This window comes from Gopherus flavomarginatus, chromosome 1, assembly GCF_025201925.1.
Source record: "Gopherus flavomarginatus isolate rGopFla2 chromosome 1, rGopFla2.mat.asm, whole genome shotgun sequence".
NCBI classification, from domain to species: domain Eukaryota; kingdom Metazoa; phylum Chordata; order Testudines; family Testudinidae; genus Gopherus; species Gopherus flavomarginatus.
In genome coordinates this window covers 130,223,518-130,245,765 of record NC_066617.1, presented here as the reverse complement: position 1 = coordinate 130,245,765, position 22,248 = coordinate 130,223,518, and the positions used below count along the sequence as shown (strand labels likewise).

The following is a 22,248-nucleotide window of genomic DNA, read 5'->3' as shown; positions in this document are numbered from 1 at the left end:
GAGATTCTGTACCCCAAGTCAATCTGTGTCTCCTTGTCCCTCTTGTGACTGTTAACTGGAGAATAAGACACTTATTTTCACTCTTGTGCAATGTACTCCTTCCATCCGGAGTCATAGCAGTCATAGTGTCCTCTATCTAAAAAGCTTATTACCTCCAGATTTCTTCAAGTAGATACAGACATGTATTCCAAGTAGGGTGTAGGGCTGTGTGCACCCCATGCATTGGAAATGGAGACTTCTGCCTAGTGGTACTCAGAAGGATAGCACTTGATCCTGTAGCACTTCCCCTGGCTGCATGAGATGGCGCCACCCCACTCCTCTCAGTTCCTTCTCATCACCCAATGGCTGGAGTTGGAACTCTGTTTGGTGGTTATTTCACAATCTCAGAATTTATCTTCTTAGCCTATGTTACCAGGGTCCCAGGGGTGCCATGCTCAATTAGGGCAAACTGCAAAGAATGGGGCAGACAATCCCCAAAACTGGTGGCTATTCTGATACTTAGATTTACCAAGCCAGCAACAAAACAGCTTCTACAATACCTTCTTGGTTACCAAGAAGCCAATAACATAGTTCCCTTAAAGCAACCCAGCCTGAGGCATCCTCCCAGACATAAATCATATAAAAAGTTCTACCAATCCCAAAGGACTGGATATATTACCCACTAAGTTAATGAATATTCCAGATCTTACCCAAATACACGCTTACAGCCAATTCTTATTAACTAAACTAAAATTACTTTAAAAAGGAGAGGGAGTATTGGTTAAAAGATTATACATACAGACATGAATGTAGTTCTTAGGTCAGTTTCATAGTAGAGATGGTGAGCTCTAGAGTTGCAAAGAGTTCTTCCAGAATTAGTCCATAGGTTGTCCAATTTTCCATAACAGGATGATCCAAAACGAAATTGAAGACCTCAATCTTATGGCTCAGACTTGCCCTAATGAAACATAAGCAAATTTGAGATCAGAAGGATCAGGTCCCAAGAGCCTTTTATGCAGTTTCTTGGCATCCTCTTGATAGCATGCAGTCTTCAGGTGAACAATAGTGTCTTTGAAGTAACCTGTTTCCTGAACATCACCTGTAATTAGTCATATGGATTAACATAAGGCAATTGCCTATCTCTCACCATTTGCAGGGAATTTGCTATATACTTCAAAAAGAAATTGACAGTGATATCACTACATTCAGTTGATTTAAATGTTAATATCTCCTTTTGATCTCTGAATTAACAAAATACAGTGAGAGATAGGAACTGTTTGATTACATTCTAACAATAGATATGTAAAAACCCCAAAACCCAAACATTATCTGCTAATATGTCTCTAAAGGTTGAATCTGGGTCAATTAACCTGTAAATTGCTTAACTCTTTCTGGCCCTGTGTCACAGCCTAGTTTTATTGTACATAGTTAATAGCTAGTGTTAGAGTAAAAGTTATAGCATATAGTATAGTTAGGGCCTACCAAATTCACAGTCCATTATGGTGCATTTCATGGCCATAGGATCTGAAAATTGACAAATTTCACATTTTCAGATGTTTAAAACTGAAATTTCATGGTGTTGTGACTGTGGGGGTCCTGACTCAAAAGGGCATGGGGGGGGGGTTTGCAAACCTGTTGTTGGGGGGCATGGGATTGCCACCCTAACTTCTGTGCTGCCTTCAGAGCTGGACTTTTGGCATAGCATATTTCTATATCAGCATAGCATTGATGAGCTGAAAATGAAGTGTGGCCTTGCATCTTAATGTAGAAAACAATTGCTTTTGTTTAATCCCCTCTTCTAAAAGTGTGCAACCATTATTCCTGAGGGTATTCTGTGCAAAAAAATTAAATTCTGTGAACAATATTTTAAATTTCTGCAAGTTTTATTGGTCAATAAATTAAATGCAGAGGCTCCAGCATAGCATTGGCTGCACGAAGGTGAGAGATCACCTTGCAGCCTCCTCACCTCCCACCCCAAGGACACTGACTCAGTGCTGAGGCTACACCTGACCCTGATGCAGCATAAGGCCTGGGTCTGCCCCAGAAACACCCTGGGGTCCTGCCTCCCTGTGCCAGGTGGAGCAGGCAGGGATCCAAGTGTGGAAGGGCTCAGTGTGGGGGATTCAGGTGGGGGGTGAGAGGATTGTGTGTGGGGCAGACAGCTCAGTGGGGGCTCTAACTGGGGGGAGATCTGGATGCACAGAGGGGGTTCTAGGTATGGGGGCAATTGGGGAAGTTTCCAGGTGCAGGGTCAATTTCCAGGTGCAGGGTCAATGGGATTCTGCAGGGGCTGCCAGGTGGAAAGTGGTTGGGGCTCAGTAGAGGGGTCTGGGTATGGGGTTCTTAGTGTGGGTGGCGGATCTGAGTGCAGCTAATTGGGGATCAGTGGCATGGGGGTCTGGATGTGGGGGCTCAGGGTGGTTCCAGGGGATGGAGCTCATCAGGGTGGGGGTTTGAGTGCAGGGAGCTCAGTGAGGGGGTGGTCTGGATACAGGGGTGGAGGTCCGGAGGCAGGGGGTCTGGGTGCAGCAGTGTTCAGATGCAGGGGTTGAGGTTCAGTGGGGTGGGGTTTGGGTATGGAGGGCTAGAAGGGTTCTGGGTTTTGGGGGTGAGGTTTGGTGGGGGTGTCTAGGTATGGGAGATCCAGATGTATGAGAGTTGAGCAGATGGGGGAGCAGCTTCCTATAATAGTGATGCCCCTCCCCCCACAGCTGAGGAGTGATGGGGGCAGGAAGCAGGGGAGCTTCCTGCAACTGGAGGAGGTTTCTGGGGGTGAGTCTGACACAGCCCCAGCCACTCCTTGCAGGGAAAGAGGAAGTCCCATCTTCTTCTGCCTCTAGCCAAGAATATCAGCTGATCCCAGCTCAGAGTAGGATCCATTGGCTGGGGTGTCTCCAGCCCTGCGATGATTAACCTCTCCGCTGGCTGCTTCTGGTGCCTGAAAGAATGATCTTGCGTAGCTAGGGAGTGGTGAGTAACTGCTCTTGCAGCTTCCCTTTGCTTTCTGTCAGAGTCACTTTTCTGCAATGAAGCAAAGACCTATATGGGGGACGTGAATTCTGCGCATGTGCAGTGGTGCAAAATTCCACCAGGAGTACCTGTGTACTTGATTGTAGAACTATTCTGAATCAAGTGGATTTACAGATAGATTACTTTGCTGTCTTGTTCAGTTTTCAGTCATTTACAAAACTATGTTCTAAAATTTTGTAAGAAGTAAATCCAAAAGAGTTAGTGAACAGCTTCATGTATTTAGGACTTCAGATCACTATCAGACTGTGTCCAGATGTGAAGATGTCAGATACATTTTAATATGAAATATTTGAATATAAGTTCATCCGCCACCTGACAACTAAATTTTGTGTTCCTTTGCATTCAAGTGGTTTTGACAAACAAGTTGAGTAACTGATTCTCATATTTATAGACTGGACAAATTCTGTTAGTTGTTTTTAATGTTTACAAAAGCTGTAGTTCACCTTCACAGTGCCTATGGATATTTTTTTTCTCTACTGGCTGCACATTGCATAAGAACAGCCGTACTGGGTCAGACCAAAGGTCCATCTAGCCCAGTATCCTGTCTACTGACAGTGGCCAATGCCAGGCACCCCAGAGGGACTGAATCTAACAGGTAATGATCAAGTGATCTGTCTCCTGCCAGCCATCTCTACCCTCTTACAAACAGAGGCTAGGGACACCATTCCTTACCCATCCTGGCTAATAGTCCTTAATGGACTTAACTTCCATTAATTTATCTAGTTTTCTTTTAAACGCTGTTATAGTCCTAACCTTCACAACCTCCTCAGGTAAGGAGTTGCACTAGCTGATTGCACTGTGTGAAGAAGAACTTCCTTTTATTTGTTTTAAACCTGATGCCCATTAATTTCATTTGGTGACCCTTATTTACTTATTCCCATAATACAAGAACTAATTTTTCCTTATCTACTTTCTCCACATCACTCATGATTTTATATACCTCTCTCATATCCCCCACCCCTAGTCTTCTCTTTTCCAAGCTGAAAAGTCCTAGCCTTTTTAATCTTCCTCATATGGGACCCGTTCCGGACCTCTAATCATTTTAATTGCCCTTCTCTGAACCTTTTCTAGTGCCAGTATCTTTTTTGAGATGAGACCACATCTGTATGCAGTATTCAAGATGTGGGCGTACCATTGATTTATATAACAGCAATAATATATTCTCTGTCTTATTCTCTAGCCCCTTTTTAATGATTCCCAACATCCTGTTTGCTTTTTTACTGCCTCTGCATGTTGCGTGGATGTCTTCAGAGAACTATCCACGATAACTCCAAGATCTTTTTCTTGATTAGTTGTAGCTGAATTAGCCCCTAACATATTATATGTATAGTTGGGGTTATTTTTTCCAATGTGCATTACTTTACATTTATCCACATTAAATTTCATTTGCCATTTTGTTGCCCAATCACTTACTTTTGTGAGATCTTTTTGAAGTCCTTCACAGTTTACTTTGGTCTTAACTATCTTGAGCAATTTAATATCCTCTGCAAACTTTGCCACCTCACTGTTTACCCTTTTCTCCAGATCATTTATGAATAAGTTGAATAGGATTGGTCCTAGGACTAACCCTTGGGGAACACCACTAGTTACCCCTCTCCATTCTGAGAATTTGCCATTTATCCCTACCTTTTGTTCCCTGTCTTTTAACCAGTTCTCAATCCATGAAAGGACCTTCCCTCTTATCCCATGACAACTTAATTTACATGAGAGCCTTTGGTGAGGGACCTTGTCAAAGGCTTTCTGGAAATCTAAGTATACTATGTCCACTGGATCCCCCTTGTCCACATGTTTGTTTGACTCCTTCAAAGAACTCTGAAAGATTAGTAAGACACGATTTCCCTTTAAAGAAACCATGTTGACTTTTGCCCAACAATTTATGTTCTTCTGTGTGTCTAACAATTTTATTCGTTATTATTGTTTCACCTAATTTTCCCGGTACTGACGTTAGACTTACCAGTCTGTAATTGCCGAGATCACCTCTAGAGCCCTTTTTAAATACTGGTGTTACATTAGCTATTTTGGCTATCTTCCAGTCATTGGGTACAGAAACCGATTTAAAGGACAGGTTAGAAACCATAGTTAATAATTCTGCAACTTCACATTTGAGTTCTTTCACAACTCTTGGGTGAATGCCATCTGGTCCCTGTGACTTGTTAATGTTAAGTTTATCAATTAATTCCAAAACCTCCTCTAGTGACACCTCAATCTGTGACAGTTCCTCAATTTGTCACCTACAAATGCTGGCTCACGTTTGGGACTCTCCCTAACATCTTCAGCCGTGAAGACTGAAGCGAAGAATCCATTTAGTTTCTCTGCAATGACTTTATCATCTTTAAGTGCTCCTTTTGTGTCTTGATCGTCCAGGGGCCCCACTGGTTGCTTAGCAGGCTTCTTGCTTCTGATGTACTTAAAAACATTTTATTACCTTTGGAGTTTTTGCTAGCTGTTCTTCAAACTCCTCTTTGGCTTATTATATTTTTACACTTAATTTGGCAGTGTTTATGCTCCTTTCTATTTACCTCACTAGGATTTGACTTCCACTTTTTAAAGGAAGTCTTTTTATCTCACTCTTTTACATCGTTGTTAAACCATGGCGACTCTTTTTTAGTTCTTTTACTGTGTTTCTTAATTTGGCGTATACATTGAAGTTGAGCCTCTATTATGGTATCTTTGAAAAGCATCCCTGCAGCTTGCAGGGATTTCACTTTAGTCACTGTACCTTTTAATTTCTGTTTGTTTAACCCCCTCATTTTTGCATAGTTCCCCTTTTTGACATTAAATGCCACAGTGTTGGACTGTTGAGATGTTCTTCCCACCACTGGGATGTTAAATGTTGTTATATTATGGTCGCTGTTTCCAAGCGGTCCTGTTCTAGTTAGCTCTTGGACCAGCTCCTGTGCTCCACTCAGCCTGGTGTTGGCTCTCAGTTTCTTCCCAAATGGCTAGCTACTTACTTATTCCATGTTTTAATCTGTGTTTCACTGTTGAAAATCTGCTGCCTGTCCTTTGAGCACTCTGCCAGACTTAAAGTGGTTGAGCTCTTCCATGTTGCATTTTGTACTCCTTTACCCTGGAGAGTTCTTTTAAATGTCATGCAAAATGTAAATTTCACAGTGCTCCTGTATTCATTCGTTGTTAACTGTAGTTTCCATAATACAGAAAGGTGCAGTTTGTTTTAACACATTGAACAGCAAATTAGGACATGGCTATTGAACCCCTTAGTGACACGTGTTAAAATCTTGTGTTTCTGTGTTGAGGTTAAAATAGAAAATCAGGAGGCAAAAACTAGAATATTTTATTATGCAAACATCAAATAATATCGTAAAGCAATTGTTCTTAAGAAAAATTTCTCCTGGTGACTTGCTTAAACTGCAGCCATAATTACATTACAAAAGGGGTATAATTTTATTACAGTCCTAGATGCTATTAGTACAGAAGTGCTGACCTTAATGTATATTAGTGGCTCTGTTTTTATCTTAGCTTAGTGTAACTTTCAAAGTAGACCACACTATTTTTAGCAGGAAAGCCTGCAGTGTGACCTTTTTGTGTTATTGAGCTGTTATTGGCTTGCTGTAGTTTTCTACAAAAAACATGGTACTTGAAATTAAAATCTCATATTAGCTCTCCTATTTAAACAAAATATACACTTTCTCATACTTTTTTAAAGTTACCTTAGCCCTTTCTGTTGAAAATTATGCTAAAAACAATGGATTCTTACTGTTTTTTATAATCTGGTTCCCATTTTCATACTGTTCTTCTGTTAATTGCTGATAGACTGGAGATTTGCCTCTCTTGTGGCCCACAGCTTTCAAGTAGCAATTCCTAAATATTTTTTTTATTACTAGGTTGGAAATTATAAACGTACAGTAAAGCGAATTGATGATGGTCACAGACTTTGCAGTGATCTCATGAACTGTATTCATGAACGTGCAAGAATAGAGAAGACCTATGCTCAGCAGCTTACAGAATGGGCAAAAAGATGGAAACAACTTGTGGAAAAAGGTAACCAAAATGTCATGAGATGAAGAAAGTAATTTCAAAAGGAACATTTCAACGTTTGTGATTACAAGGTGAAAGGGTGCACAGAATTTCTTAGCCTCTTAATGGAGTCTTTACCAAAACACCAAATGCTGTAAACGATGAGCACAATTATAAAACTAAATTAAGGCATCCACTCCTGCACCCGTGACTGACTTGTTTCATGTCAAAACAAGTGAATACTGTGTTCTTTCCTAGTGTTTATAGATCCACAAAAATTTTGAAAAATTAGTGAGGGTTCAGCGAGTGATGAAAAGACTGAAAAACATACTGTATAGTGAGACTTGAGGAACTCAATCTATTTAGCTTATTGAAGAGATGGTTAAGAGGGGAGTTGATGGTGGTCTAAAAGAACGTACCTAGGAAGAGAATATCTGATAATAGATGTCTTTCTAACAGTCAAAGGCATAACAAGATCCAGTGGTTAGAAGCTGAATCTTGAAACTGAAAACAAGGTGTAAGTTGTTAAAGAGGAAAGAGTCCTGTGGCACCTTATAGGCTAACAGATGTATTGGAGCATGAGCTTTCGTGGGTGAATACCCACTTCGTCGGATGCATGCATCCAATACGTCTGTTAGTCTATAAGGTGCCACAGGACTCTCTGCTGCTTTTACAGATCCAGACTAACATGGCCACCCCTCTCAGACTTGTTAGAGAAAGTAATTAACCACTGGAATAATTTACCAAGGGATGTGGTAGATTGCAGTCACTACAAATTTTTAAATCAAACTTAGACGTCTTTCTAAAAGATATACTATAATTCAACTTCACATTGAGTTTCATGTCAGAATTATTGGTTTAAATTTTAAGGTGTGTTATGCAGAAGGTCCGACTAAATGATCAAAATGGTTCTTTCTGGACTTAATCTATTAATCTGTAATTACATAATTTTAATAAACTTGAAATTACACTAATCTCTGATTTAAGATGTAAGACACAAAGATAGGATTATGGATCACATACAACTAAATACAATATAAGACTCAATATCAACAAATAGCTCCAGATGGCTTTTTAGGGATGAAGTCCTGTGTGTTGTGATTTATTGAAAATGACTTGTCCTGTTGTGTTTAGGTCCACAGTATGGAACAGTAGAAAAGGCTTGGCATGCAGTTATGTCAGAAGCTGAAAAAGTGAGTGAATTACATCTAGACATAAAAAGTGCACTGATGAATGAGGACTTTGAAAAGATCAAGAACTGGCAGAAGGAGGCCTTTCATAAGCAAATGATGGGAGGATTTAAGGAAACGAAAGAAGCAGAAGATGGATACAGAAAGGCACAGAAACCCTGGGCGAAAAAGCTAAAAGAGGTACAGCAGGAGGTTACATGTTGCACATCAATATTTTGATGCCTCATAGAAATCACTGAAGTATGAAAAACCACAGTGTACTGGATCCTTTCTCAACTAGGTGTCTGCTTTAGAGCCTCTTCTGAAGAAAAATCTTCTCTTGATGTTTTCTCAGTAACCACTGCCCTCTCTCCAACCTCAGTAGCCTGAGCATAGTTCTGGAGAAGGTGGAGTTAACCTACTTTTCTGCCCTTTTTACAGCATCTGTTTCTACAGATATAGGATTTAGGACTTAGTTGAGGCACATGCTACAGGAAAAATGAGCTCAAGGAAAACCATCCTGAGAAAAATGGAGAGTTTGGTTGGTTGATTTAACATTGTATCTGTTATTTAAAGGAATGTATGGAAGGGGACTCACAAGAGAGACAGACACAAGAAAACATTTTATTCAGAGCTTTCTTTGAGGCATCACTGAATCTTTCTTTCCTCAATAAGTTTATTAAGCTAAACTGAGTGACAGTAGCTTATTTTGTATGGAAGGAGAATGTCAGATCTTTTAATATTTAGTTTCCTCCCATTTGTTCTCCTACATTATATTGTAGTTAAAATTGCTTGAGCAAAGCAATGGGTCTGAATGTAAGGTTCTTCCAAACAAAATTCTATTTTTTTCATTACTGTGAAGTTACTCATTCATACATAGCTGCTGCTGATTATTTGTAAATTGTACAAGACAGAAAGATTCAAAACTTCATTTGTAGGTGGAAGCTGCTAAGAAAGCATACCATGCAGCATGCAAAGAAGAGAAACTGGCTATATCCCGAGAAATGAACAGCAAAGCAGATCCAGCACTGAATCCAGAACAGCTTAAGAAATTACAAGATAAAGTGGAAAAAAGCAAACAAGATGTGCTAAAGGTAAACTCTGTATACTAGTGTACTGTTCACATTTAACATTCTGTGCATGCTACTTTGCAAATCTCTGTGTATGGAATATATATACGGCAAACTGCAGTACAAGCGAGTGCAATGCTGGAGTGACAAACTCATTATATGGAGCATTTTAAATGATGGTCCTTGTGCCAAAGCCACAGTGTTAGGAACACATACAACCCTCTCTCCACAGCACGTGGCAATGGCAGGTTTGTAACAATAACAATGGTAATAAATGAGCCTTACACAGTACTGTTGCTTTCAGTATCGCAGAGTGCAGGGGGAGAAAGGAAGTTCTAGGAGTTGGGTGAGGACTGAATTATCCTTTCAGTTTAGGGGGCCATGAGCTGGGGGTAAAAAAAAGCTTATCTACAACATGCAAATTGTCTTATTTGACTGCAGAATGTACCTCTTTAGCACAGTTAAATAGCGCATTAAAGGCAGTTGAGTCAAATTGATGCTATGTTAGAGTAAATGTATCTGTGAAATTTCCCCTACCATTTGCCCCATTTGGACATCCTCTACCCACTCAGACCCTCTCTGCTCTTTTTCTTCTCTGCCTCTTTTGAGTGATTCCCCATATGGGGTGCCATTCTCTGGGGTGTAAGAAGGGAAAAAAGCAACCCTTTCTTTCCTTGACCCACCTCAGGGCTCAGCATTACATTCTTGTAGCGATTTATTAGAACACTTACTACATCTATCTATAATGCTTCTGTACATATTCAGAGCCTCACCTTTAAGTGCCTATATGTTCCCATTGAATTGACAGGACCAATAATATTCACAGAACTATGTGAATTCCTACTTTATGTCTGTAAGTTGTACGATACAAAGACCTAGTCAAAGATAGATCAAAGAACCATACATTTAAAAGGGAAATCTAACTTGATTTGATTTAGCTGGATCTTGTCAGTTTCTTGCATAACTTTTAAATATATTTTTGGTTATCACAATTTTTTGTGATTAGAGTGACTTTGTGTAAGGCACATCCCTGATGCGTGCTCAGTCTGTTGCTTATTTACTAAAAGGACACAAAGCAAGAGAGGCCCTCCTCAGACTTTTTCTCCTGAATCTGAGAGAGAAGGACCCACAAAGCCTGATCAGGCTCCATCATCTAGTGCTCCTGTGAGCTGGGGCTCTACATGGAGCTCCCGGGCTCTCTTTATTTAAAACATCAAACACTTCAACTACTAAACCTGATAGAGCAGCTAAGACCTCCTCTACTCAATCATCATAAGGGGATGTGGGAACAGTGTCTTCCTAACAAACACAGGCCTAGGTCACCCACCCAGGGGCCTAGTAAAATGAGGCAAAAATCTCCAAGTCTTGAACCCAAAAGGCAGTTCTGGCTTTGATATTTCCTCTGATATTCAGCACTGAACCAGTCAGAGTACCCACAGTACCTCTTGAAAGAGCAATCCACAGTTGACCTGGTACCAACCTCTGTATATTGATTTTGATTCAGTCAGTGCCTAGGACTGCCAGCTGCAGTGCAGATGCTTCTAGCACAGACTTCCTGTGCTGCCTGTTCCAAGTGATTTGTGTGCTGACTGCACAGCCAGAATTAACCTTGATTTCATTGTCTACCTTCTGCCTCTGTACCAATGAGCTCTCTTGTTCAGGTTGTGGGCAGGATTTGAAATCACCATATGACACTAGACAGGTTAGCTCACCTTTTAAGGTAAGACTATTTGGTTGAGTCTTCCTTTCTGAGCACAGTAGGGAGGTATCGCCAGTTAAGAAGAGACAGATAATAGTAACAGGATTCGATCATTAGAAATATAGATAGCTGGGTTTGTGATGACCAAGAGAACAACATAGTGAATTGCCAGCTGGATGCAAAGATTGTGGATCTCTTGAGATATCTAGATAGGCTTATGAGCAATCCTGGGGAGGAGCCAGTGATTATCATCCATATAGGCACCAGTGACATAGGGAAAGGTAACAGAGCGGTCCTGGAGGCTAAATTTAGGCTGAGGTCAGAGACTAAAGTCCAGGACCTCCATGGTAGCATTCTCTGACATTCTTCCAGTTCTACGCACTGAGTCAGACAGACAGGCAAAATTGGAGGGTCTTAATGCATGGATGAGATGATGGTGTATTGAGGATGAGTTTAGGTATATTAGGAACTAGGGAACCTTTTGGGAAAGGAGGAGCCTCTAAAGGAACAATGGGCTGCACCTAAACCAAAAGAGAACCAGATTGGTGACATGTAAAATTAAAAATGTTGTAGATGAGGTTTTCAGCTAGGGGCTCGGGGAAAGTTGATGGGTGTGGAGGAGCACATGGTTTGGACAGACATCCCTTAAGGGAGGATCTATTAATGGGGATTCTCTATAATCCTAGTAAAGAGGAGAGACTGGAAGTTGATAAAGTATAGGAACTGAAGAGAAACAGTCAAATGCAGAAGAGTCACATTCAATTATATTGCATAATGGCAGACAGCTAAAGAATGAAAAATTGTATAAGTGCTTTTATACAAATGCTAGACGTCTAAATACTAGTAAGGGTGAACTTGAGTACCTGATATTAAATGAGTATATTGAGATAATAGGTATCACAGAAGCTTGATGGAATGATGATAATCAATGGGACATAGTAATACCAGGGCACAAAATATATAAGAATGACAGAGTAGATCGTGCTGGAGGGGGGCATGGCAGTATATGTGAAAGAAAGCATAGAATCAAATATAGTAAAAATCTTAAATTAATCAAACTGTACCATAGAATCTTTGTAGATAGAAATTCCATGCTTGAATAAGAAGAATATGGCAGCAGGAATATACTACTAACCACTTGACCAAGATGGTGATGGTGACTGTGAAATGGTCAGGGAGATTAGCGGGCTGTAATAATAAAAAACTTAATAATATTGAGGGATTTCAACTATCTCCACATTGCGTCCCCTCCTGAGAAGGCATGTACCAGTCAGAGATAAAATGTCTAGACACCATAAATGATGGCTTCTTGGAGCAGGTAGTCCTGGAACCCACAAGGGGAGAGGCAGTTTTTAGTCCTAAGTGAAGCACAGGATCATGGCCAAGAGATGCATATAGCTGAACCACTGTGTAATAGCAACCATAATATAATTGAATTTAAACATCCTTGGGGGAGGAGGGGGATACCAAAGAAGCCAACCACAGTGATACTTAACTTCAGAAAGAGGAACTATGCAAAAATGAGGCAGCTAGTTAAATGCAAATTAAAAGAAACAATCATAAGAATGAAATGCCTGCAAGTGGCATGGAAACATTTTAAAAACACCACAATAGAGGCTCAAATGAAATGTATACCTCAAATTTAAAAAATAGGACGATCAAAAAAGTGCTACCATAGCCAAACAACAAAGTAAAAAGTGGTAAGAGGCAAAAAGGCATCCTTTAAAAACTGGAAGTTAGATCCTACTGAGGAAAATAGAAAAGAACATAAATTCTGACAAATGGAGTGTAAAAGTATTGGGCTGGCCAAAAAAGAATTTGAAGAACAACTAGCAAAAGACTCAAAAACTGGCAGCAAAAAAATGAAATACATAGAATCATAGATCATTAGGGTTGGAAGGGACCTCAGGAGATCATCAGAAGCAGGAGGCCTGTTAAACAATCAGTGGGGCCACTGGATAATCAGGATGCTAAAGGAGCTTTCAAGAAAGATGAAGCCGTTGTGGAGAAGCTGCATGCATTCTTTGCATTGGTCTTTATTGCTGAGGATGTGAGGGAAATTTCCACACCTGAGCCAGTCTTTTTAGATAAGACATCAGAAGAACTGTCCCAGACTGAAGTGTCAGTGGAGGAAGTTTTGGAATAAAATGATCAATTAAACAATAGTAAGTCTCCAGGTCCAGATGGTATTCACCCAGGAGTTTTGAAGGAACTCAAATATGAAATTGCAGAACTACTATCATTTAAATCAGCTTATGATTGGAGGATAGTTAATATGACACCAATTTTTTTAAAAGGGCTCCAGAGGCAGTCCTGGCAATTGCAGGCCAGTAAGCCTAACTTCAGTACCAACTAAATTGGTTGAAACTATACTAAAGAATAGAATTATCGGATACACAGATGAACACAATTTGTTGGGAAAGAGTGAACATGGTTTTTGTAAAGGGAAATCATGCCTCACTAATCTATTAGAATTCTTTGAGGGGGTCAACAAACATTTGTACAAGGGTGATCCAGTGGATATAGTATACCTGAACTTTCAAAAAACCAAAGGCTATTAAGCAAAGTAAGCAGTTATAGGATAAGAGGGAAGATCCTCTCATGGATCAGTAATTGGTTAAAAGACAAGAAACAAAGGATAGGAATAAGTGGTCAGTTTTCAGAATAGAGAGAGGTAAATAGTTGTTCTGCAGGAATCTGTACTTGAACCAGTGCTGTTCAACATACAGGAACTCCTCACTTAACGTTGTAGTTATGTTCCTGAAAAATGCAACTTTAAGCGAAACAATGTTTAGCGAATCCAATTTCCCCATAAGAATTAATGTAAATGAGGGGGTTACATTCCAGGGAAATTTTTTTCACCAGACAAAAGACTATATATACACACATAGTATGAGTTTTAAACAAACAATTTAATGCTGGTACACAGTGATGATGATGATTGTGAAGCTTGGTGGAGGTGGAGGAGTCAGAGGGTGGGATATTTCCCAAGGAATGCCTTACTGCTAGATGAACTAGCAATTGACTGAGCCCTCAAGGGTTAACTCTCACAACACTCTACAAGGCAGCAGGAAAGGAAGGAGGGCAGCAGAGACACACACACTGTGTGTGAGGAAAAAATGCGCATTTCCCCTATAAGTAGCTGACCCCAGGCTTAAGTACACTGCCATGTGAATTAAATCAGCTTGCTGAGACCTGAGACCACAGCTATTGCCTAGAAGCTCCCTCCGTCTGTCGTGTGTCCCCCCTGCTCTATGGAAGTTGGGTAAGCGGGATGCTGGAGTAGGGAGGAAGGGGAGACACCCTGACATTAGCCCCCTCTTCCCTCCCTCCCCCCATACAGCAAACAGGAGTCTCGGAACAGCTCCAAGGCATAGGGCAAGAGCAGCACATGGCAGTGGAGGGAGGGACAACTGCTGCACAGGGACCTTAGGGGATTGGGGAGCTGATGGGGCGGTGGGGCTGCTGGTCCACCCTGATTCCAACCACCCACCAGCTAGCTGCAATGGGCTGCTCTTCCTGCAAGCACTGGACATAACAGGCGGATGCCAAACAATATTAGAAGGGAGCATTACACAACTTTAAACGAGCATGTTCCCTAATTGATCAGCAATTTAACATCGAAACAACATTAACGGGGAAGATTTTTAAGTGAGGAGGTCCTGTACTCAGAATCATAAATTATCTGGAAAAAGGGGTAAATAGTGAAGTGGCAACACTTGCAAATGATTGAAAGTTACTCAAGACAGTTAAATCTAAAGCAGGCTGCGAAGAGTTACAAAAGGGTCTCACAAAAATGGGTGACTGGGCAACAAAGTAGCAGATGACATTCAATGCTGATAAATGCACAGTAGAAAACATACTCCCAGCTATGCATACAAAATGATGGGATCTAAATTAGCTGGCATCACTCACAAAAGAGATCTTGGAGTAATGGCGGATAATTATCTGCAAACATCAGCTCGGTGTGCAGTGGCAGTCAAAGCTAACAGAATGTCAGTAAACATTGGGAAAGAGGTAAGACAGAAAATATCATAATGCCATTATATAAATCCACACCTTGAATACTGCTTGGCATTCTGGTCTCCCAATCTCAAAAAAGATATATTAGAATTAGAAAAAGGCAACAAAACGATTAAGGGTATGGAACAGCATCCATGTGAGGAGAGATTAAAAAGACAGACTGTTCAGCCTGGAAAAGAGATGACTAAGGGGGATATAACACAGGTCTATAAAATCATGAAGGGTGCGGAGAAAGTGAATAGAGAAGTGCTATATACCCCTTCACATAACACAAGAATCAGGGGTCATCGAATTAAATTAGTAGACAGCATCTTTAAACAACATGAAGTACGTCTTCACACAACACACAGTCAACCTGTGGAACTTGTTGCCAGGGGATGTTGTGAAGGCCAAAATTATAACTAGGTTAAAAAAAGAACTAGAAAAGTTCATGGAGGATAGGTCCATCAATGGCTATTAGCTAAGCAGCTCTGTGCTGTGTGTGTCTCTAGCCTCTAACTGCCAGAAGCTGGGACTGGACAGTTGGATGGATCACTTGATAATTCCCCTGTTCTATTCATTCCCTCTGAAGCACCTGGCATTGGCCACTGTCGGAAGACTGGCTACTGGGCTAGATGGACCATTGGTCTGACCCATTATGTTCATTCAGTTTTTTCACTCTTCCAAGCCCTACCAGTCTGACAGGGAATCCAGGAGTCTCCCTTACAAACACAGACCCCCTAGAATCTTTATAGGGAATGTTCACCTTAATATCTGCCCTCATGGCTTGCAGTTTCTTACGCATACAATATGCAGTCTTGGCCTTACTTGGCCCGTTAGGTTATGTAGTCAGCTAGGAAGTCTCACGCTACTGCCTTCTCTAGAGTAAGAGTTCCCTCCCTTACAAGATATCATAGGTCTACACAAGAGGGTCATTTGGTGCAGCTTCACAACCTGCACCAGCAAGAACAGGACAGTGAGCATGAACACCTGCAGGAAATGGAAGAGTAACTGATTCCAGCAGCAATATCTTTTTCCTTACCAGACAAAAAAGGTTGTGCCTTCCACTTAGAGCCATCCAGATTAATTTAAAATCTGCCAAACTCACCTAGAGCACCTTCATGCTTAAGGCCTCCAAACTTCTCAAGCAGCTTACCTCCAAGTAAATGTTCTAGAACTCAACCATTAGCCTATTGTGCACAATGTTTCTAGCTGTGCTATGTGAATCAGCAACTGAAATAATGACAGTGTTTTGTCAACATAAAAGGAGTGGCATGGTAATCTCCCCCCTTCCTCTGCCAAGTAGCAGTTAGTCTCAAACTGGCGTATTCGACACTAAATAGTACCAGTGGCTCTGTATCTTGCAGGCTTACAGAACAGCCTAGTGAACCATCTCAGCAGGCAGTTTTCAGATGACCATGAGTAGAGGGCTGGATCCTGCAAGGCATCTTCCACAGGATATATAAGAATAGATCTTTTTTGCTAGAGACTAGGACAAGAAATGCCACATTCTGGTTAAAGGGGGGCTGGCTGGCGCTGAGGCATTATGTTGGATTTTCTCTTTATGCCATGGGCACTGGAGATCATGTTCACCTACCTACAATCTAATACCAAGGGTCTGAAGAAACTCAATCAACTTTCATCAGTAATAATCATTCTAGTCCTAGCTTGGCCCAAACAGTTATGTTCTTTAGACCTAATGGACTTGTTATCACAGTTCCTGATCACAGTACCTGTTCTGCCTGACACGAACTCTCAAAACAAAGGTCAAGTGTAACCCAGACCAAATATCTTTACCTCTGATAGTGTAGGTGCTGACTGTTAACTACCATTAAAAGAAGTTGTTCAGCTGAAATCCAGAACACCTCAGTGCATAGCAAAAACCACTCTACTAGATTAAGCTAATGGAAAAATCTCCTTTGGAAGCTCTAATTTCTGCTATTCAGGACTATCTTCTATCCGTAAACCATTCAGGACTATCCATTGGGTCTGTAAGGGAACATTTGATAGCAATAGCAGCACATCACTTCCTGTTTCAGGGGTTGCATGCTATCTTCTCACCATATAGTTAATTTCTCAAGAGCCTTATTCATGGATTTCCCAGTTGAGGAATCCCCTCCTTCCTGGGATCTCAGCATGGTATTAGGTGGTTTAATGGGACTGTCTTTGAGCCCTAGCAACCTGCTTTTTATACCATCTATTCATAAAGAGTGTCTTTTTAGTTGCAGTAACATTAGCTTGGAGGATAGGAGAAATTCCACATGGCTGATCGACCTCACATGATGTTTCATAAAAACAAAGTAATTTAGACCTCAAACTAAGGATTTTTAACCAGAATTTTCTTTATATTTACTTAAATCAACAGATTCTGCCAGTTTTCTTCCCCAAGCCCCACAAACTAAGGGAAAGCTGAGCTGCATGACCTTGATGTGGCATGGGCTTTTTTATATTACCTGGACAGAACAAGACCCTTCAGGAGCTTCCCCGGGCTGTTTTATACCATTTGTAGATAGGGTTAAAGGTCAGGAAACATCCACCCAAAGATTGTCTAAATGGGTATCTATATTAAATCATATGATGATATAGCTAAATTAGAACAATCCTTGCATGGATTCCATGACTCACCCTCCGTTCCTGCTATGGAGTCCTATACCATCTGGATTCTGAATTAGTGAACGAATTGAGAGATGGTTGGGCCTGCCCTTTGCCTTTGGGTGGTGGTGTGCAAAAGCATCCAGAGTACAGCCACAGCCCCAACAGACGCTGCTAGCCAAAATAATCTGATTTTGTGTGCATGGGGCATGTGTGTAGCAGAAATGGAATCCACATGGACAGCATATTTTGTATCATAGTTACTGTAAGGTAACTGCTCTTTCTTGGCTTTTCTGATCTCATCTCCAAGTCAGCTGAATGTGACAGCTTTACAAATGTCTCTGGATGCTGGAACTCCTACATATGCACTTAAAATGCTTAAAGAAAATGGACTCTAGATAGCCTGGGTGATTTATATTCTCATTAGCTCGATTGCTTTCAACACTTTTTTACAAGATTTCATTACCTTGCAAATGAAAATAGCCCCCTCTTATGGCAGACTGAGCTGTTGCGTAACATATAACCTAGAACAAATTAACTTTACAAAGATAAATAAAGCAGATGTTCCTATTATAGTCTCAATATTGTCTGTTACAGTATTGACCAGTTCACCATTCTGTGACCCTCATGTAATAGGCCATTAGTAACAGCAAGAACAACTTGCACTGCATCTTTTTCAGACAAAAGAAAAGTACGAAAAATCACTGAAAGACCTGGATCATGTTACACCTCAGTATATGGAAAATATGGAGCAGGTATTTGAACAATGTCAGCAGTTTGAGGAAAAACGTCTGCGTTTCTTCCGTGAAGTGTTACTGGAAGTTCAAAAACACCTTGACTTATCTAATGATGTGAGGTAAATTTAAGATTGAAAACATTTCTTGCTAAAATTGCTTTAATGTGGCCATTAAATATTGTGCATCTAGTAAACTAGAGTTTACAATAGATTCTTTCTAAAGTATGTCTCTTTTATATGGCATTAAATCTTAAGATTCTAATAACTCAGTGTTAAGCCATTTCCATTATTTAATTAGTTTTGTTCAGGATCAGATGTTGGGAAGAAGATGCTAATCCTGTAGACTTCTTTAAAATTTAGTGACTGAGATTTTTTTGTTCCACTCTTAATTAAGGTTTTCAGAAGTGAACACTTGCCAATTATTAGAAAGAAATCCTCTTCAGAATTTAATTTAGAATTTAGATTATAGTCTAGAATATAAAAATGGCAGAATAGAAAGTTACCATATATACTTGATCATAAGCCGGTTTGTTTATAAGCTGACTCCCCTAAAATGGATAAGTAAAAATGGAAATTTTTTATGACCCGTTCATAAGCTGACCCTATAATTCAGGGGCTGGCAAACTTTGGATCCGAGGCCATCAGGATAAGCCGCTGGCAGGCTGAGACAGTTTGTTTACCTCAAGCATCCGCAGGCATGGAGGTAAACCTAAGTAAACAAAGTCTCCCAACCTGCCAGCAGCTTACCCTGAGGGGCCGGGACAGCAACTGGTGGGGAAATTTTTTTAGAGGCAGAAGGTGGGAGTCAGGGGAGTAACCCCTGTGACCACCCACATGACTCCACCCCTAGCCCGGGACCCTCACACTCTCCCCTTCATATCCCTTCCCACCTTAGCTGGGGTGGGCCAGGTGAAGATGTGTCTGGCCTGGCCGGAGCTGCTCTGGCAGGTGGGATGAGCAGGGCGGACAGCATGGCCACAGCCTGCCAGCCCTGGAGCTGCAGCCACTTCAGAGGCTCGGGGGAGAGCAGCGTGGCCAGAAGTGGGGAGACTCTGGCCCTGCCTCTTCCCTTCTGGCTCTGCAGGCTGTGCTGCCTCTCCTAGCCCCCTCTGTTGGGGGGAGGGAGAAGCTGTGTCCCACCTCTCCCTCTCTATACCTGTTCATAACCTGACCCCCTTCTCTGATGCTTCCCATTTTTACTAAAAAAAAATTCGGCTTATGAACGAATATATACTGTAAATATGCTTTTAGTGGCTTGAAATAACACTTAGTTCTTGACAGGCTAAACTAGAATTCATTAATCTCAGACTACACAGATATGACTGCATAAACATGTCTGACACTAACTGTCAAAAGAACAAGACTGAAGTAGTACTAGAGATATTGAAACAATTTTCCATTTGAAATGGATTAAAATGTGAGGTAACTGTTTTAAAGAGAGTCCACTATCACTTGGGATCTTGTCCATTTCTTTAATCTGAAGGCTATTTTTATACTTTTCTTGTGCAGATTACTATGTAATTGCTGACAAAATTGCCAGAAAATATATAGTGTAAGGCAGGGGTAGGCAACCTATGGCACGAGTGCCGAAGGCGGCATGTGAGCTGATTTTCAGTGGCACTCATGCTACCCGGGTCCTGGCCACCAGTCCGAGGGGCTCTGCATTTTAATTTAATTTTAGATGAAGCTTCTTAAACATTTAAAAAACCTTATTTACTTTATATACAACAATAGTTTAATTTATATATTATAGACTTATAGAAAGAGACCTTCTAAAACATTAAAATGTATTACTGACACGCAAAACCTTAAATTAGAGTGAATAAATGAAGACTCGGCACACCGCTTCTGAAAGGTTGCCGACCCCTGGTGTAAGGAAACATAATGGCCAATTATTGGGTTAATTCTTTGTATTAAAAATTCATACTCCTATTGACTATACTTTAAGATTTCTGGCATTTCAGGCTTTTCTAGTTTAGCTTTTCCTAGTAAATATGTTTATGAATATAATTTACATTAGAATTCATTAGTTCTGCACTAAAACTATAATAAAAACCGTCTCCAGTCCAGTCTATGCAGGCTTGCTGAAAATTTGCATAAGTGGATTTTTAGACAAATATTATAAATGAGTTCATACAAAAACTGTTAAAACATTTATCACTTACAGTTTGCTAGCACTGATTAATGGTAACACAGAGGGTGGTGCATAAAATGACTTAAATAAAACAAACACAACCTTTAGAGTTATCAAAAACTCAATAGCTGGGCTGTATAGCTTTTCTTTTTATTTTGCCATTATTGCTAAGTTTTGCACAAGAATTTCATACAGATTTTTGTCCTACACCATAGAATGTGCAATATGGTGTGTTGGCTCATGTAAATCATGGTAAAAATACATTTTTCTATTCTGATTAGTGGGTTTACCATAGTAAGCATATATATTGAATGAGAAAACAAATTTGTCTTGTAGTTACAAAAATATCTATCGTGAATTGGAGCAGAATATCAAAACAGCAGATGCTATTGAAGATCTGCGGTGGTTTAGAGCTAATCATGGTCCAGGGATGTCAATGAATTGGCCTCAATTTGAGGTAAGAATTTACCCCTTTAAAAACCTGTTGTTTTTTTTTATATTTGGCTTTTTCCTTCTTTTCCTTAATGGAACAGTATTTTTGTCTAGTTTTTAAAAAGCTGAATATTCCTTGCCTCCCTATTTTTGTCTTAATTTTTTTAATAGTTTTTGGTCACTGAATCTCACACTTATATGACTGACTATCAGAGCTTTTTATGTCACTTTTGTGGGTGAGTTTATGCTGTGAACCATGCTTTAGCTGGCAGAACTGTCTCTCACTTCCAGATAAAAACATCCTGCATACTCTGTGCTATGGCTTGGACTATAACTCAGATCCCGTTAATATCAACAAGCAGCTAAATGAAGTAGAGAAAGCAAAGGCTTTGCTGTAAGAAAACAATAAGTTATTAGTAACTAGCCCACTTCTAAATCCATCCTGTTGAAGACTTGTACTTACTTTAGTGTTTAAAAATCCATGTAAAGGTCAAGATTTATTTTTACTTAATTTGTCTCCAACACCTTCACAGAAAGCAGTAGTAAGTTTCACTATAAATTGTAATTGCTACTAGACGCCATTAGTAGCATCCTGAAGACATTCTATGTAATTTACTCCATCTTTCTAGTTATCTGTTTTATATATTGGAAACTAGTTCAAGTAACACAGGGCAGGAATCTGGACTGGATGTTGGCCATATAAACTTGTTTTGTAGTGGCTGTTAACATATTCCACCCCCCCCCCCCCCGCCCTCTAAAATTGGTGCTAAAAGTATACTTAATGCAAAGGAGCTTTTTAAAAGTTTCAGCTAATTTGGGGGCACCAAGTTGATGGCATTAAAATGTCACTTTCCTCAATAAGGGAACATTGGAGACACCAGGCTTGAGATCACTGCCTGAGAAAATGCATTTTAGCAGTATTAATGTGTTGTGATGTGTTCGGTTTTTTTTTGTTTTTTTTTAAATATCTTTGGGTGTTGTTTCCCCACCACCACCACCACATGGATGAAATGCTGATATCAGGATACTAATGGAGTGAGGGTGGGAAAGATCAAATTTAAGATAAAAATATTATGCTGTTGGGTTTCTTGGTGTGAATGCATGGGCTGTGCCAGGGCTTTTGATATATAAGATGCAGATACAAATATAACGTAAATTATTATTTTTCTAATAGAATAATATACTTCTTTCTTTACATGCAACAAGGATGAAGTAAGTAAAAAAAAAATTATGGTCATATTTTGAAATGTCTTACACAGTAAATATGATTAAAGCAATGGTCCTAGTTAAGTTACGGTACTTAAAACTTCTAATTTATATCTATACAAAGTTGTTCAAAGAACTTGTCCTCCTATTGAAAACAAATTGATGTCTGCTTGTTAAGACGGATAGAACTTACTAATTATGTAAGCCAGGGGTAGTCAATT

General features: G+C 40.2%; 1 protein-coding gene and 1 long non-coding RNA gene across 6 annotated transcripts in view; one reads left to right on the top strand and one right to left on the bottom strand.

The window, feature by feature from the left end:
• LOC127032686 (uncharacterized) overlaps positions 1-22,248 on the bottom strand; it is a 62,604-nt gene that overhangs the window by 5,747 nt on the left and 34,609 nt on the right. For both annotated transcript variants that reach the window (XR_007768866.1, XR_007768871.1), the window contains one exon: positions 779-937. This is a non-coding gene — a long non-coding RNA (uncharacterized LOC127032686). The remainder of the gene's footprint in view (positions 1-778; positions 938-22,248) is intronic.
• The window catches only part of PACSIN2 (protein kinase C and casein kinase substrate in neurons 2), a 141,447-nt gene that overhangs the window by 97,346 nt on the left and 21,853 nt on the right, over positions 1-22,248 (top strand). For all 4 annotated transcript variants that reach the window (XM_050919789.1, XM_050919805.1, XM_050919798.1 and 1 more), the window contains 5 exons: positions 6,855-7,011; positions 8,122-8,357; positions 9,095-9,250; positions 18,200-18,375; positions 20,726-20,846. In XM_050919789.1, coding sequence (XP_050775746.1) covers positions 6,855-7,011; positions 8,122-8,357; positions 9,095-9,250; positions 18,200-18,375; positions 20,726-20,846 — 846 coding nt within the window. The remainder of the gene's footprint in view (positions 1-6,854; positions 7,012-8,121; positions 8,358-9,094; positions 9,251-18,199; positions 18,376-20,725; positions 20,847-22,248) is intronic.